At 38.8% G+C, this 15,549-nt stretch overlaps 1 protein-coding gene across 2 annotated transcripts in view; it reads left to right on the top strand.

The window, feature by feature from the left end:
* Positions 1–15,549, top strand: part of LOC107670519 (noelin-2-like) — a 66,295-nt gene that overhangs the window by 42,593 nt on the left and 8,153 nt on the right. For both annotated transcript variants that reach the window (XM_016463163.1, XM_016463164.1), the window contains exons 2-3: positions 10,267–10,416; positions 13,877–14,032. In XM_016463163.1, the coding sequence (XP_016318649.1) occupies positions 10,267–10,416; positions 13,877–14,032 (306 nt within the window). The remainder of the gene's footprint in view (positions 1–10,266; positions 10,417–13,876; positions 14,033–15,549) is intronic.

Here is a 15,549-nt window from a genome sequence, read left to right as displayed (position 1 = left end):
TCACTTCACCTCAAGGAAAAACCAAGGGGAAATTAGCATACGTTAAAAAACTAATTTATTCTCTGTGATAAGTGTGAACCTATCCAAAGCGATCTGACTTTGTAAAGGCTCAAAATCTAATCTCAAAAGCAGCTTGCTCTCAGTCAGAAAGAGAGATGCATCACTCTGTTCTTGAGATGAGATGATGATCATGTGAAATGAGCTGGAGAATGGAGGTGTGGTCCGTGAAGCAGAGTGACTGATGGACTCATAGCAGGCTGCAGGGATGTCCTTTCTTTTCTTCAAAGCAACTTGTCTTCCATGCTGCCATGATGATCTAGGACCCACATGACTGTCCAGTCTACCGTCATGTCACTGCTACACTTTAAGTGTGCCGTATTCCATCAGCTCTGAGCAACAATCACACCGTGCTTCACTTGCTCTTTTTTTGCCCTTCTCAGCTCAGCTGCTAAGTCATGTGAACTTGTCACGTGTAAAGATCATCACTACACTAGTGATACCATACAGAATTTTAAAATGCTTTTTCACGTTTTCCATTTTTTCCCAAACATTCCTACTGCCTCTTCTGCCCTACCCTGATTTAATCCCAATATCCAAACAGGTAGTCTCACCCCAAATTCTCACCATTGGTTAAACATGTAACTAATGTTAAGACACTCAAAAATGTTGAAACCGTGACAAAGTCACATTTTTTTTAGAAAGCTACAAATTATTTATAATTGAAGTTACACTTCACCTATAAGGAGGAAAAAAACTCATGTAGGTATGGAAAGTATACAAGTATACAGGAATGTCTCAATACCGCAATGATTGCTGGGTAAAGATTTTATTACATGTTTGTGTAGGCGAATGTGTGTGGCAAATACCGCTGGTTCAGGGGTGAGTCTGACACTAACTGTCTCCTCGATTATGAGAAATAAATGAGAGGCGAGTGAGAAGCCGTAGGACAATTTGCAACAAATGTGTAATGAACACAAATGCTTAACAAAGCCACAGGCCCATGTGGCTGATATCAGCTGCTGTTTCTCATTTTCATTGGACCAAAATATTAAAGGAACGTCATGGAAACTGATATGCATAAATAAGCACCAGAAACAACATTCTGCTAAGCTCTACTGACTCTGTGGGAACTGGAATCATGGGGAGCTTTGGAATTTTTTTTTTCTTTCATTGGAGTGGCTCAGATCGGTCAGTTAGGAAAGCACCAAAACACAGCTCTGCTCAGCTGTTGCTGCCCACCAGGGATCTCTAAATGAGAAAGTGAGGTTGAACCACTTCGGCTGCTGTCACCACCACACACACGCACAGATTTACAGCCTTGAAGGGACATCCAATCACCTTAGTCTTCAGGTTTATTTACTATTTGAGCTGATACAAAAGGTCAAAGTGTTGCTGATTAGCCTTGTTAGCCCATGTTGGTAGATGCTGTTACACCATCTGACTGTGAAAAGCATGTTTCTCCATTTGCGGTCATTCAAAATTAGCTTTATTTTATTTATTTATATTTACAAGCACATATATTTATTTTAATAAAGTCTGTTTGGTCAGTGCACAGTTTTGATTTGGAGCACTCTTTAAAGCATATAATGGACCTTAAAAAGTTTTTTTTTTTTGAGTCACAGCTCAGGATATCAGCTAGTGAATGTTTTGGGACTGTGTTTGTTATTGTGGTGAATCAGCCAATCAGCGCTGTCATGACGTCATTTTGATACAGCCCCAGAGTGATTATTCACATGGTATTTACAACTCAGGTGATTGGCTTAAAAACTTACGTGGTCCAATAAGCTAAGATGGCAGTCTAATAGCTTTCTCAATGTAATATAAACCTCATGGTTCCACCTCCGAAAGGTGCTGCTTAACAGGAAACTACTTTTGGGCCTGGTTTCACAGACAGGGCTTAGACTAAACCAGGATTAAGCCATAGTTCAGTTAGGACACTTAAGTAATTTTTATAACCGTGCCTTAAAAAAAAGCATTACTGGTGTGCATCTTGAGACAAAACAAGGGCACTGACATATTTTAAGATCAATCAGTGCGAGTTTCTTTCAGTTGAAATGGCTCAAAAGCGGGGCAATCTTTAAGAGAGCCTGTAAGAAAATTGAGCATCTAAATGTTCTCAGAGGGCAAACAGAGTAATATTTCGTTCCCCAGTTTTATGCTGCTCTATTTTTGTCTTAGAACAGTGGTTCTCAATTCCAGTGTTCGCGTACCACCACTCTGCATATTTTGCATGTCTCTCTTATTTGATTGAGAACCACTGTCTTAGAGCTTAAAGAGGGAAGACTAGCAACTGTGTGTATGCAGGACATTCATGTTAATTTGCATCAGCATCTGTGTTTTACAAGGATTCTGGATATTTAAAGGTTTTCATGAGTGTTATGGAAGTATGTTACAATAGAAGCAGCGCTCAGAGCCATGGTAGAAGCTCACATCCATGTTTAAAGAGGAGACAGATGCCAATGTTGGGCTTCAGGGTAATATGTAATCACAAAGCTCCACTCCAAAGCCTTATGTTGATGAAAAAGAGAGACAGAGAGAGAAAATGATAAAAAAAGGCTCAGAAAAACAAAAACACCCTAAAGGACATCTAAGGAGAAAAATAAGGCAATTTTCTCTCTCCTTGTTACTGTGGAAACCCGGGTTCACAGAGCATCAATAAAGGTCTTTCTGTAGAAAACAACTCGTGGCCATCTCCCACATGCTTTTTACGAAAGTTCTAATAGACTTCCTGTCACTTTCATGAAATGGAGCCTACAGATTTACGATCTCAGTTATGCCCAGACTACAGTGCTAAGCTCAGAGATTGGTCTAATGAAAACCGGTCTATAGGTTCAAACCCACAGATGTCTCGGGGGCCAAGCGTGCCACTGTAATTGGTTAATCTTTTCCGTAATGTGTTAATAGCGGCCTCAAAGTAAAGGCCAGTTGGAGATCACGAGCAGAAGTGGCGACGGTGAGTGAGAGGAAGCCCAGAGAGGAGAGGTGACCCTAACTTCCTGCTCTCAGTGTCTATTGATCACCTTCCATTTTCGCAATTGGACATCGATACCTGGGTAGCTTCTCCTCAGTAGGGAGTGTGTGGGATGTGTGTGATGGTTTCCAACCGAGCCGGGGCTGAAGATCAGACTGCAGGATCGAGGCTGGTAAAGGTCGAGCAGTGTGTAGGGCTCACAATGAGGGCTGTGCACGTAATGGTGCTGGTGTCAGGCTTTGGCAGCGGTTCGGCTGAGTAAGAAATTGCCACTCTAGGTCTGAAATTAGACCTCAGCATCTTCCCCCTCAGCAGCTCTCTGCTTTCACTCGGTGCTGTTACTCTCTCTCTCTCTCATTCTCTGTTTTTTTTTTTGTTGTTGTTGGTGTTTCTATCCCTCCCGCTCACACAAACACTAGCTGCGACATCTTATCTGTTACCCTCATACCAGGTTCTTTCCTCCTTTGGTCTGTTGTTCTCGATCTCTCGGTGAAGCTATCAGTGTGCTTTTTTTTCCCATGCCTTTCACTTGACAGTTTTTTGTGTTGGAGTACAAAGGAGGTGTTGGTTAAGTGAGCTTGGACCTGTGGGACATCAGTTTAGGCTCTCAACTTGCCGATTATTCCTCTGTGATGCCTAGGACACCATTTAGCCATGATGTCATCCCTATAGAGTGAAATGTGCCAGATTGATTTCTGATCTCCCATCAGTCTTTGCTCTCAATGCTGCTCTAATCCTTTTAATGGTTCAGAGCTCAAAACAAATTTAGGCTCTCACATAGTGTTCTGACCAAGCACAACAAAACAGTTTTCCAGTGAAAAGAAATCTTTCTGTAAACTAAAAATGCTGCGCAGTGTGACAAATAGGGCCTCAACTAACGGTTACTTAATAATCGGTTATTCATTAATCTGTTGAATATTTATTTGATTAATCGATTAACCAGATGGGAAAATCCAAACTTTGTTAGAAATGAACAATTTTTACATTCTAAATCAAAAACAAATTGCCTACCATTCTAAAGCAGAAGTTAAAATCACTAAATTAAAAATGAACAAAATCACAAACTCAATGTTACCTAGTAAGAGGAACACACTTATTCACTCATCTGAACATACAGTAGTAATTATATTCAATAGTTCATTACAATAGTCCCTTTACTGTGATAACTCTAATAAAAATACAATTGTGTTACATGTAGAATTTTAAACTTTGAATTTGTAACAAGAAATATTTTAGAACATATATATTTTAGTCGGAATTATTGCACTCCTTGTGCTCTGTCTATTTACGCAACTGAAGTGTTTAATGTAAAGCATTCTAATGTTTTGGGCAGCTTTGTATTTTTGCATTTTTCCCGCAGCAGCTTGGTGTGTGTACTCTACTATTTTCCAGATGCATTTTGTCCATAGAAATGCATTATTTATTTATAAAGCTGTATAGTGACATGACTGATGGATGTTTTCCTTACATATTACAGACACAATTTAATTTGATGTCAATTATAATAATAATTCTGATTAATTACTTTAATTATGAGTTATTGATTTGATCAATTATGAATTGTTGCAGCCTAATTATAAAATTACCAAAAATAACTGTAGAATGCCACTGTAGAAAAGCATTAATGCTGCCTTCAAGAGCACCTGAGAAACTTGTACCTCAGAGTTGGGCATTGGTTATTGTGTGACACGTCACACATTCAAGTCGGGAACAACACAGATGTAGCCTAAACAAAACAATTAACTCAACTATCTGCATTCAAAATAATGAAGATTACTCATTTCTATCACTTCTACATATATAAATGGCATCAAACCTAAATGTTGTGTGACAAGGCAAACTATTAAAGTCGAGTTATTAACCTTACACTTGTTGACTATCAGTTGTTCCACACAACACAATTAGTGAAATACAGCAAAGTAACTTCCAAAATTATTCATTATAATTCACTACATACTTGCTTTCCACTCACTAATGCACAGTATAGATTATATTATATGGCATTTACATATAAATAAATAAATATATATTGTATGATATTATGCATATTATGGATCAGTGTTTCCACTGTTTCAAATTGAAATGCAACCTCCAATGTCACAACCCAGCAACTCGTATATCATCTGGAATTCTGAGTTTCCCCACCCGTAAATAGGATTTAATTCATGTGCATGAAACTTGTAATTACGATATTTCAGACTACACTTGAAGAGCTGTCAGCCACATAATTGCTGTCAATCATGATTAATTTATTGCACAAGTGACTGCATCCAATAATAGAGGTGTAAGTGAGTCATGTGATTCAACATGGCCGCCCTTGAGGCGACCCGGTTAATGAAAAATAAAACAGCTTTTATTAGGCTACAGATATGACTGGAATTATCTCACATAAGTGTACTTAATTTTAAACGTTTTTTCTAAACTACAATTGATTTTCTTGTGTAAAACTGTTTAAATGTGGAAAAAAATTACCTTTAATTTCCAGTGATGTGTAGAGGGATTTTGGACCAATGTGATTTCACGGCAGACAGGGTTTACCCTGGTCAGAGCGGCAGAAACCAAGTAGCTGACAAAATGTCTTGCTCATCACTTACAATGACCACGGCAGGTTAAGACAACAACTAAAATGAACATAGAAGACGAACCATTTCTTGCTTTCCGCCTTATCGTGTCGCACCTGATTAGGATACACAACATATGATCAGCAACTTCATTTACTCGCTTGTCTTCGTAAATGCCAGCAAACAGACTATGCACTACTGATAGAGTAATTTGATCGTTTGCAGGCTGTTAAATGCAAATGAGAAGTAAAAAAAAAAAACAGACTCATGCGGATACACTCACCCTGGCGTTTACAGATGACAGCTCAACCATTACTAATTAAACTGTGGCTCATTTCATCTGACCTGTTTGTTCATAAATAACTGGCCCCTTCCGTAACATGCACTCACATGCAGTACAGATGCCGGAAAGGATGGGAAGATCTGAAAAAGGGGAGATGCTACACACATCTGTGCGTGATTTGGGGGGTGTGTTTTTGTGTGCCCCCTGTTCTCTACTCTGCCATTAGCAGTAGATGAGAGGAAATTAGAGCAGAATGAATTGGTGGGTGGTAATGAGTCCAGGGGTGATTCTAATCAGTTCTTAAATTAAAACTCAACATTTATGCAACATTAATGAACAGAAAGCATATTTATGCGAAAGCGCAGTTCCCATTGGCCTCCTGGCTCATATGTTCCACCCGTCGGATGGGCACACATGCCGCGCCGATGTTTAACATTTGAGGTGCATGTACCGCATTGATGATTGATGCGACAGTTTTATCCGCTTGAGGGGCTGCGGGTGGCAGATTGGCGTATAGATTGAGCCAGAGCTCGGCGCTAACCGTATCTGACGTGCTCAGACACTAAGCCGCAGGTCTGTCAGGACGGGAATGAGACTGATGATGAAATGTTAGGGTGGTAATACACTCAACCAGGACTTGAAGACCGCATTCTTTCAGGCCAGGGCGAGACACGCTTGGGCTAGTCTCACATCAGCTACGAGAGGTCAATGGAGCGGACTGCCAGAGAACGGCATTTCAGAGACGAACTGGCAGACCTGTCCATGTTCATCTCGTGGAGAAGGCTGGATTTCTGTATCAGCTCACCTGGGAAAATTCCATCCAGGATGGCAGTGCAGTTTCAGCGAGTGTTTGATGATAGTGACACGAAGCACAGAAAATCACTGCTAATGGAACTGAGGACCCTGCTAGATTTGACAGCCGCTGAATGCCAGACTGGACAGGAAAATAGCACAGTGGCCAGAGAGGCCATTTATAACCGTATGTGGCATTCTTATGCAAATCAGCATGTACTGTACAAGCAAGAGGTTAGATGAACAGAAGGAATGAGGATAATGACTTTGAGCTAGACCAGCCTTATCAAATCTGAATCTGAACCACCAGTGTGTCTGTCTCTCATGCCTTCAGGCTTTGCAAGCACCTTCACCGGAATGAGATGGGAGACTTTATGTGTTGTAATCTACTGGGTCAAAAAAAAAAAAAAACAGTTTGGTGTATTTTTAGACCTTTGATCTTTAATGTAATTTCGTCGTGTTTTTGTGTTTTGTTTGTTGCTATTGTTTTGTTTCTTTTGAGAGAGAGAGAGAGAGAGAGAGAGAGAGAGAGAGAAAGGTAGGTTGTTACTGAAAATAGGGAGCCCATGCTACCTAAATGAAAATCTGCTCAAGGGGAGAGACAGGGATGGAGAATAAATTGGAGAAACAGATACAGAGAGAGAAATGTTCTCAAGCCAGAATTAAAAAACAAAAATACATTTTTTGCCTGCATCTCAATATTCAACAAACCAATAAAATTGAAAAGATAAGCACCATTAGATGGTTCAAATAAATTTCAGCTCCACAACGAATGAATGCAGTCCTTCAAAGGGATCAAAAATTTGCACATTACTTGTCTAGTAAAGAATTTAAGTTGAAGTTAACACAACTGACAGCCAAAACGCAGAAATCGAGAAGGCTTGATGTAATCAGAGTTGTTTTTCAAGGGAGTATAGTGCATGCGCTTCCATTAGAGAAAAGCAGAGGATAAAACATGGCTTTGCTGTAAAAATCACTTAAAGTTATTTTTCCTCAAACAAAATCTCTGTGATGCTTACAGAGAAACTCATCAGAGAAACTCATCAAATGATAAAATTGCACTACAGCATAAATGTCAGCAAAATATGTGAATTATCAAGTAGAAAATTTTTTTTTTTTTTTCACATTTTTACATATTCATGAAACACGAGCATGTCATCATTCATAGAGCCATAAATTGTTCTATCAAAATGAAAAACAATGCAAGTCACTGTAGACATAACAGTATGATTTTTGTAAAGCTGCTTTGAAACAATGTGTATTGTGAAAAGAGATATACAAATAAATTCATAACATTCATTGTGATCATTTGTATTTGTGAAACCTGTATTTTTTATTGCCTCTGCACCTAAATTTACAAATCAATTCCTTTTGATTTTGTGAAATTACATTTGCCTGGCAGGCTAATAAAGCATTATTGAATTGAATTGCCGTAATTTGAATTAAATTGAGTGAGTGAGAGATTGCTCAGGGACGAACAGAGCTGAAGACACAGGAAAAAGGAACAGATGAGAACGATAGGAAGGTGAGAAGAGGACAGACTGTGGAAGAAAGGAGCGATGTGGAGGGAGTGAAAAAGTGAAGGAGACAGAGAGAGAACAGAGAGTGGCAGGGATTGGCAGGAGTGACGGGATGTGACAGTGAGCTCATGGGGTGGCTGCTGCTTTACTCTCCAATCACATAGTCTCTCTGTCTACTCGGTCATTTAATCTGATCGGGGAAGTGTGGGGGGAGAGAGAGTGAAAAACACAGAAGAGGGTAAGAGACAATGAAAATGGGAAGGTTAGAGCAGGAGGAGACATTTTATTGCCACTCCTTTTTCTTGTAAATCTTTAATGACATCATCAATTGTTCTTTTTCAATCTGGCTTTATTCTTCTTTTAGTCTTTAAGGATAGCAAAATCTAGGGCTTTTCGTAAGTTATGTTCACTCATTCATTTCTTGGGGAAGTTCATGCAAGCCAAATCTGCGCAGGTTTAGCGCAAATACTGAACTCGTGAGACATCATGACATTATCGAGTATATTGCAAAAAACAAACAAAACACACCTACAGAGGCAGGCATACGCGACGTAGTCTGGTTAGACCAACACAGGCTTTAGTGCGCGTGCGCATTTAGATTAACAATGATCACATACTTCAAGATAAGGAGGCAGAAAATGTATATATTTATATCAGTTCATATAGTTAATATCACATGAAGAGTGCCGTTTTTTCTTAAAAAATCAGCATGGTTACAAATGTGATATTGATTTTATACAACAGTTCAATAAAGAATAAGTTACTATCAAGAGACTTACGTTTTAGACAGCATATTGGCTGTTTTTGCGCTATTTCTGCACTATTTCGCCAACAAAAAACATTCCAATCATTCTTTTCATTTTTTAAATAATTTCAAATATCAGTATTCAACATTTCATGTTTAAAATATCAAAACATGACTTATGCATTTGTAACTGCAGGCTAAAGCATTCCATGTCCCTCTAAGCGTTATGAATGGCCGGTAACTTAAAAATGTAGTAGCCAAATTGGCTGGTGAGTGAAAAAGTTAATTTCAATCCCTGAATGCAAGATAACATAAATGCCAAATTAAAATAGAATTTTCAGGATAAATAGCCAGCAGGCAAATATTGCAGATGATTTTGCTTAATAAATCAAGAGAGAAGCAGAAATCATGATCACAATTGAAATGTGATTCATTGTGCAGCCCTAGCTAAACTTGAAATCACCAGCTTCTTAAACATAGCAAATTGTGTTCTCTACAAGTTAAGCTTAATCAAAAGCATTTGTGTCAATATTGATTACCACAACCATTAATTTCCACTTGTCCTTCCTGGGCTACAGTGAGGCACTTAATGTAAAATGGAAGTAAATGGGGTCAATCAGCATAAAATCAAATATTCACCATTTCAATAATACAGCCACATGAGATAAACAATTTCTAATTGTGTATATCCAAATTTACAACCTTGTTGCCAAGCCGAAACCATAAACCCAACTATAAAAATGATTTAAACAGCTTTACAGCTAAATTAATACGCATTTTTAACAGAAGAATTAATGTAAGTGCCTTAATAAAAATATAAGCCTCACATTTCTGTGTTCTGTTTTCAAAATTGGCCCCATTCACTTCCATTAAATACCTCACTATCACCTCTGTTTGCTTTTTTTTAAAGAAAAGAATGAAAGGTTAATATTCAATATTATGCCACAAATGTTGTGGACTGAGTTTAACTTTTTACTATTCCATTAATGAAAAAGCAGAAAGGTTTGTGTGAGATTTAGTTCTGTATTATGGGTAGAAACCATTATCATCTCAGTATAAAAACAGTAGAAGTCAATGGAAAATCCCCACTATGATAAAAAAGCAAACATCTCTCTCTATGTCTGTGTGTGTGTGTGTGTGTGTGTGTGTGTGTGTGTGCGCGCGCATTTGAGCCTGTACATTGTTTCAAGACATCCATCTCCTGACTCCACCCCCCATGAAAAAGCAGCTTTATCGATCCAAAGCAGCTCTATTTCCTCCAAGTGTCTAAGCTGATCAAAACGTCCTCCTCTCACAGATGCCACATTCTATTCTGCTCATGCATTTTGCTCTGTCTCTCCATGCATCTTTCGCTATCTCTTTTTTTTCAACTCTCTATCTCTTTCTCTATGCAGGCCCTGTATCCGAGCCCAGAGGAGGGCTGGCAGATCTACAGCTCGGCACAGGATGCAGATGGGAAATGTATCTGCACAGTTGTGGCTCCAGCACAGAACATGTGTAATCGAGACCCACGCAGCAGACAGCTCCGTCAACTTATGGAGAAGGTGACATTCGTCTCTTACATGCACAATAACCTACTAAATGACATGCGCTAATCCCTAAGCCAAGTAATGTTTCGTACATATTATGCAGTCATTAAACATGAATCCCAAACATTACAAAATACTTTTCCCCATTAGAAAAAGTTTGTGAAAGTACATGATGCAAGCAACCGCCTAAAAGAGGACGCGTCCTAAATACTGCTGTGAAATTGGATTCATTCTGCTAAGCTGTTAGGATGTTTTGATTTTTTTACTAATCGTGCTCATTAGACTAAGACCAGACAAAGAACAACTGGAAAAAGGGTAAAGTACCTCCTAAATTAGGAAATGGAACACACAATGCACAGGGCTTTACTAAAAGCCTCAGATTCACATTGAGACCCTGTTTAAAGGAGCAGAAAAATGAAAATTCAGACTCCACATGTGAGTAAATGATGATGACAGAATGTCTTTCGAAGTCTGTGTCATACATTTCTTTCAGGAACACAAAAGACTCTATTAAGCCCTATTAAATCCAACTGACCACTTACTGACCTGGTGTGAAGTAAAAGATAAACAAGGAAAGAGATGGGGAATTGGAAGCCTTGCTAAAAAGACTATATTAGATCAGCATGAATTTCCATGCTGGTTCAGACAGGATTATGCTGGCTAGTGGTGGTTTTGTGCTGGTCTGTTTGGTGGAACTCAACCCTGTTAACTTGGCTGATGAAGCTGGTCAACCAGTTTCAGTATCCAACACGTAATATAATTTCATGTTCTTTTCCATATGTAAGGTGAGGGAGAGAAACTGAATCATAAAAAGAAATCAAGGAGAGAGAGGTGTTTTGCTAGAGAGAAACGGCTGGATATTGAGTCTTCTGATATGCACAGTTCAATCGATTGGCAGTTAAATGCAGAGTGTTGGCATAAATAGATTGTTGGACTCTCAGCCAGTTGACTGGCCCCCATTTCCTCATTCCTCACCAAGCCCTCAGTGGTTTCCAGCCTCATCTGTGAACAGCAGCCCATTAAGAAACACACGTCCCCATCAACATCACACTCACTGAATCAGAGAGCATTGGAATCACACTACAATGGGAAGCAGCTGTTTGAATAACTAATGAGCACAGCTGATGGAGGCAGATATGAAGAGAGAAGCAGAGAAATAGATGCTGAAATTAAAGCAGTTTGGAAAGGGAATCCTGAGAAGACAAATGTGGGACTCCAGACAGAATAAGTCAATAAGGCACATGACTCACAGTCATGCCAATCTACCACAATATAACTGTGATTCAAATTCTGCCACAAAATCTGCCTTAAAGGAATAGTTCACCCAAAAATGAAAATTCTGTCATCATTTTATTAGCCTCATGTTGTTTGAAACGTTATATTAAGAAACATTTTCAAGAACGCTTCAGCTGTTTTTGTCTGTATTATGAAAGTCATTGGGGTACAAAACTTTCAGGCTCCAAAAAGGACACAAAGGTAACAAAATTAATCTATTTGACTGGTCTTCTGAAGTGATACAATCTCTTTGTGTGATTAAAAGACTAAAGTGTAAGTATTTATTCACTCTCAAATCAAATCAAAACAATGATTAACATAAGTGTACAGAAACTACATCAAATAGGAACCTTAAACGTCAACTAACATCAAGTCACTTGTCCGAAAATCACCGATGTTTGAAATTTGTCACCATATTTGATGTCGTCTGTGTCATCTGTATATGAATGTTAATCAATATTTTGATTTGATTCAAGAGTGAATAAAAGATCAATCTGTTCATCATACAAAGTGATTGTGATCCTTTTTAGAGCTTATAAGTTTTGGACCCCACTGACTTCTGTAATATTGTATGGACAGAAACAGCTGAAACATCTGCAAAATATCTTCTTTGTGTTCCACAGAAAAAAGTAAGTTAAACATGACATAAGTAATTTTGAGAATTACTTTTTTTTTTGTGAACTATCCCTTTATTAGATAGATAGATAGATAGATAGATAGATAGATAGAAAAATTTAATTCTATAATTTACTCACCACCATGTTGTTCCAAACCCTTTCTTAATACAGGCATGAAAGAAGAGATTTTGAAGAATTTTTCAGCTGTTTGTCTATATTATGAACGTCATCAGAGTCCAAAGCTTTGAAAAGGACATACAGGTTGCATGAAATTAATACATTTGACTCAACTGTTATATTGTCTTCTGACATTACACAGTCTTTTTGTATGATAAACAGGTCAAGATTGAAGCCTTTATTCAAATCAAAACATTGATTAACATAAGTGTACACAAACTAAAGTGTAACCTCAACTAACATCAAGCCTTATTGGTTCTTAATAGCATGTGACCATGATATTTGAGGTTTGTGTAGCCATATTTGATGTCATCTGCACATATGTACTGTACATTGACCAATGTTTTGATTTGATCTGAGAGTGAATAAAGGATCAATCTGTCTATCAAAGTGATTGTGATCCTTTATAGAGCTTGAAAGTTTTAGACCCCACTGATTTTCACAATACTGTATGGACAGAAACAGCTGAGACTTCAAAATATCTTCTTTTGTGTTCCGCAGAAGTAGGAAAGTCAAAAAAAAATTGGAACAGAATGAGGGGCAGTAAATGATAACAGAATTTTCATTTTTGGGTGAACTATCCCTTTAAATCTTGCCACAAACACTGTCTTAAATCCTGCCTTGCCCCTCTGTCAGGGTCTAAACACCTTATCTACAATCGTACACCAACATAACTCAACCACTCAGACAATAAAATGTGTGTGTGGCTATGCCAGCAGCGGTGAGGCACTAATGCTCCTGCCTAATAAAATGCAGACTAATGAGGACACCTGGGTCAGTCCCTCTCTGAGAGAGATGTGTTCAGAATTAAACTACCACCACACAGCCTCTTGTGTGTGTGCGAGAGCGTGTATCTGCTCAGTCCTCCTGAGCAGTCAGCGACATGCATGACAAACAATAACTGAATGCAGAGTGAATATGTGATCCCACCTAACCCTTGCCCAAATCCCAACATCCACAATCCTCTGCGCTAAGTGTGACCATTGGGTCTGACAGCTATGCAGATCAACTAATTAGACAAGGGCCCTCATGCACATCAGTGTGGACATGAGGAGAATACCAGCATACAATCCATGTCCTGTTTGATTCTCTTAAGTGCAGCCAGGAGGAGGGTGTGTGAATGTCTGTCTGTGTGTGTGTGTGTGTGTGTGTGTGTGTGTGTGTGTGTGTGGCCTCTGAGAGTATGTGGGAGTATGTAGGAGCTAGTAAGGTGTGTGTGCTGATCAGCAATCACGCTCCCGTCGCCTGTGTGTTGATGTGGGCAAGATGCTCAGTGGGCGGTCTGAATATGTAGGATGGCTGATTTGGACTACAACAAATTGAAGGCGTCACACTGTTGTGTCCTCAAAAAAACATGCCCTGATGCATTACACTGTTTTGACTTTGTGTTTTGTGGTATTTAACAGGTTCAGAATATTACTCAATCCATGGAGGTGCTAGATCTGAGGACGTACAGAGACCTGCAGTATGTGAGAGACACAGAGAACCTCATGAAAACAGTGGACGGCAAACTGAAGACTGCCTCTGAAAATCCACGCAGCCTCAACCCCAAGAGTTTTCAGGTACTGAAGCATATTCAGCCTAAAAAATGGCTTAATATGATGGCTTGATATGTACTGGGTATTTATGCATTTTTAACCTAAATCACAGCAGCGTTTATCTGTGAAGGATGTAGGGTGTCAAACATACACATATGTTAGACAATCATAGCAGTGGGTGTTTTACTTCCAAGTCTACAATCCACCAAGCCTATTCAAACAGAGCGTTCCAATAAGGAGGGTCAAAGCAGGACAGAAAATAGCCTATTACTTCTAAACTATGATGTTTTTTGATGTAAAAATTTTAAGTGGACCTCAGAAAACAGTACAAAATAATACAAAAAGGCAGTTCATGACCCATTTAACAATTTTAATTGTGTAGATGATTTTAGATTTTTTTAAATTAAGCAAAAACCTCTGAGCATATGTAAAACTGGCTTGATGATGAATTTGAATGTCAAAACTACATGAAACATCTAGAAGGCTATGCAAATCAAGGACATCTGAATACACCATCAATTCATAAATAGCACCCAAGTGAAGGTTAGTGCAACAGTTCCTCTTAGCCTGCAAACCTGCGACAGCCAGCGTGGGAAGCAGATGTGCTAACAAGGAAACAGCTTTTAGCGAAGTCACAAGTACACCTCTTGTGGTCAGGGGAGTATGTTTACAGCCTTTACCAGCTGGGCTCCGTTAGACTCACCCCCTATCCGGGTCATGGCACCAATGCAACCATTTCTGCTTGGCCTGTTCCGAGCGGGGTTCAAACCCGGTATGGGAGGTGAGCTTGCTAAAAAGAACACTAACGACTGCAGCCTCTAGCGCCAGTCGCTAGTGTGCCTCTTGAGGTCAGGGGAGTGAGGTTTACTGCACAGCCTTTACCAGCTGACCTCCAGTACATTACCTCATGAATATTAATTTTGTAACATGAGCAACATCATTGCATGCTAAATAGTATACACGGATGTAGTGACTTAACTGTGATTTAAGTCGTTAATTCTATAAGGGAATTAATCATTAATTCGATCTCTAGCTCAGGTTTTGAAAGGACTCGAATCTGAAAATTCTGAGTCAACCTGATTAAAACTGAATTCAAATCTGATAGTTTACACTTTAAATCAAGGGTCGTCCAGCGAGCCGGTGATTCTTAGTATATTTTAACAACTTGAATCTTTGTATTTCCTTGGCCACGGTCAATACAATTATTATAAGTAAGCTATTATAGTAATTATTATAAGTAAGCTACAAGCTAGGTAGCAAGGGATCTTTGGCAAAAGGGTTTAACCTTAAAATTATATGACACCAAACAATGATTCTTTATAAATGAAACATAAATTTTATTGGCTATTCTAGATTACATCAAAACTAAGCTAAAACACACACACATACACACACATACATACAGATTATTAGAATGAGAGTTGACAAGAGTTCTATGAAGTTTTCAAAGTCCTAGCTCGTTTTCACGAGTGGTTTTAAATTCACCTGAGAGAATTCACAAAGCAGAGGTTTGTCTTAAGTTTACTGCTTAAAATTAGCTC

This window comes from Sinocyclocheilus anshuiensis, unplaced genomic scaffold, assembly GCF_001515605.1.
Source record: "Sinocyclocheilus anshuiensis isolate Anshui unplaced genomic scaffold, SAMN03320099.WGS_v1.1 scaffold476, whole genome shotgun sequence".
Lineage (NCBI taxonomy): Eukaryota > Metazoa > Chordata > Actinopteri > Cypriniformes > Cyprinidae > Sinocyclocheilus > Sinocyclocheilus anshuiensis.
The sequence above is the reverse complement of the archived record's forward strand: the minus strand, read 5'-3'. Positions and strand labels throughout refer to the sequence as shown.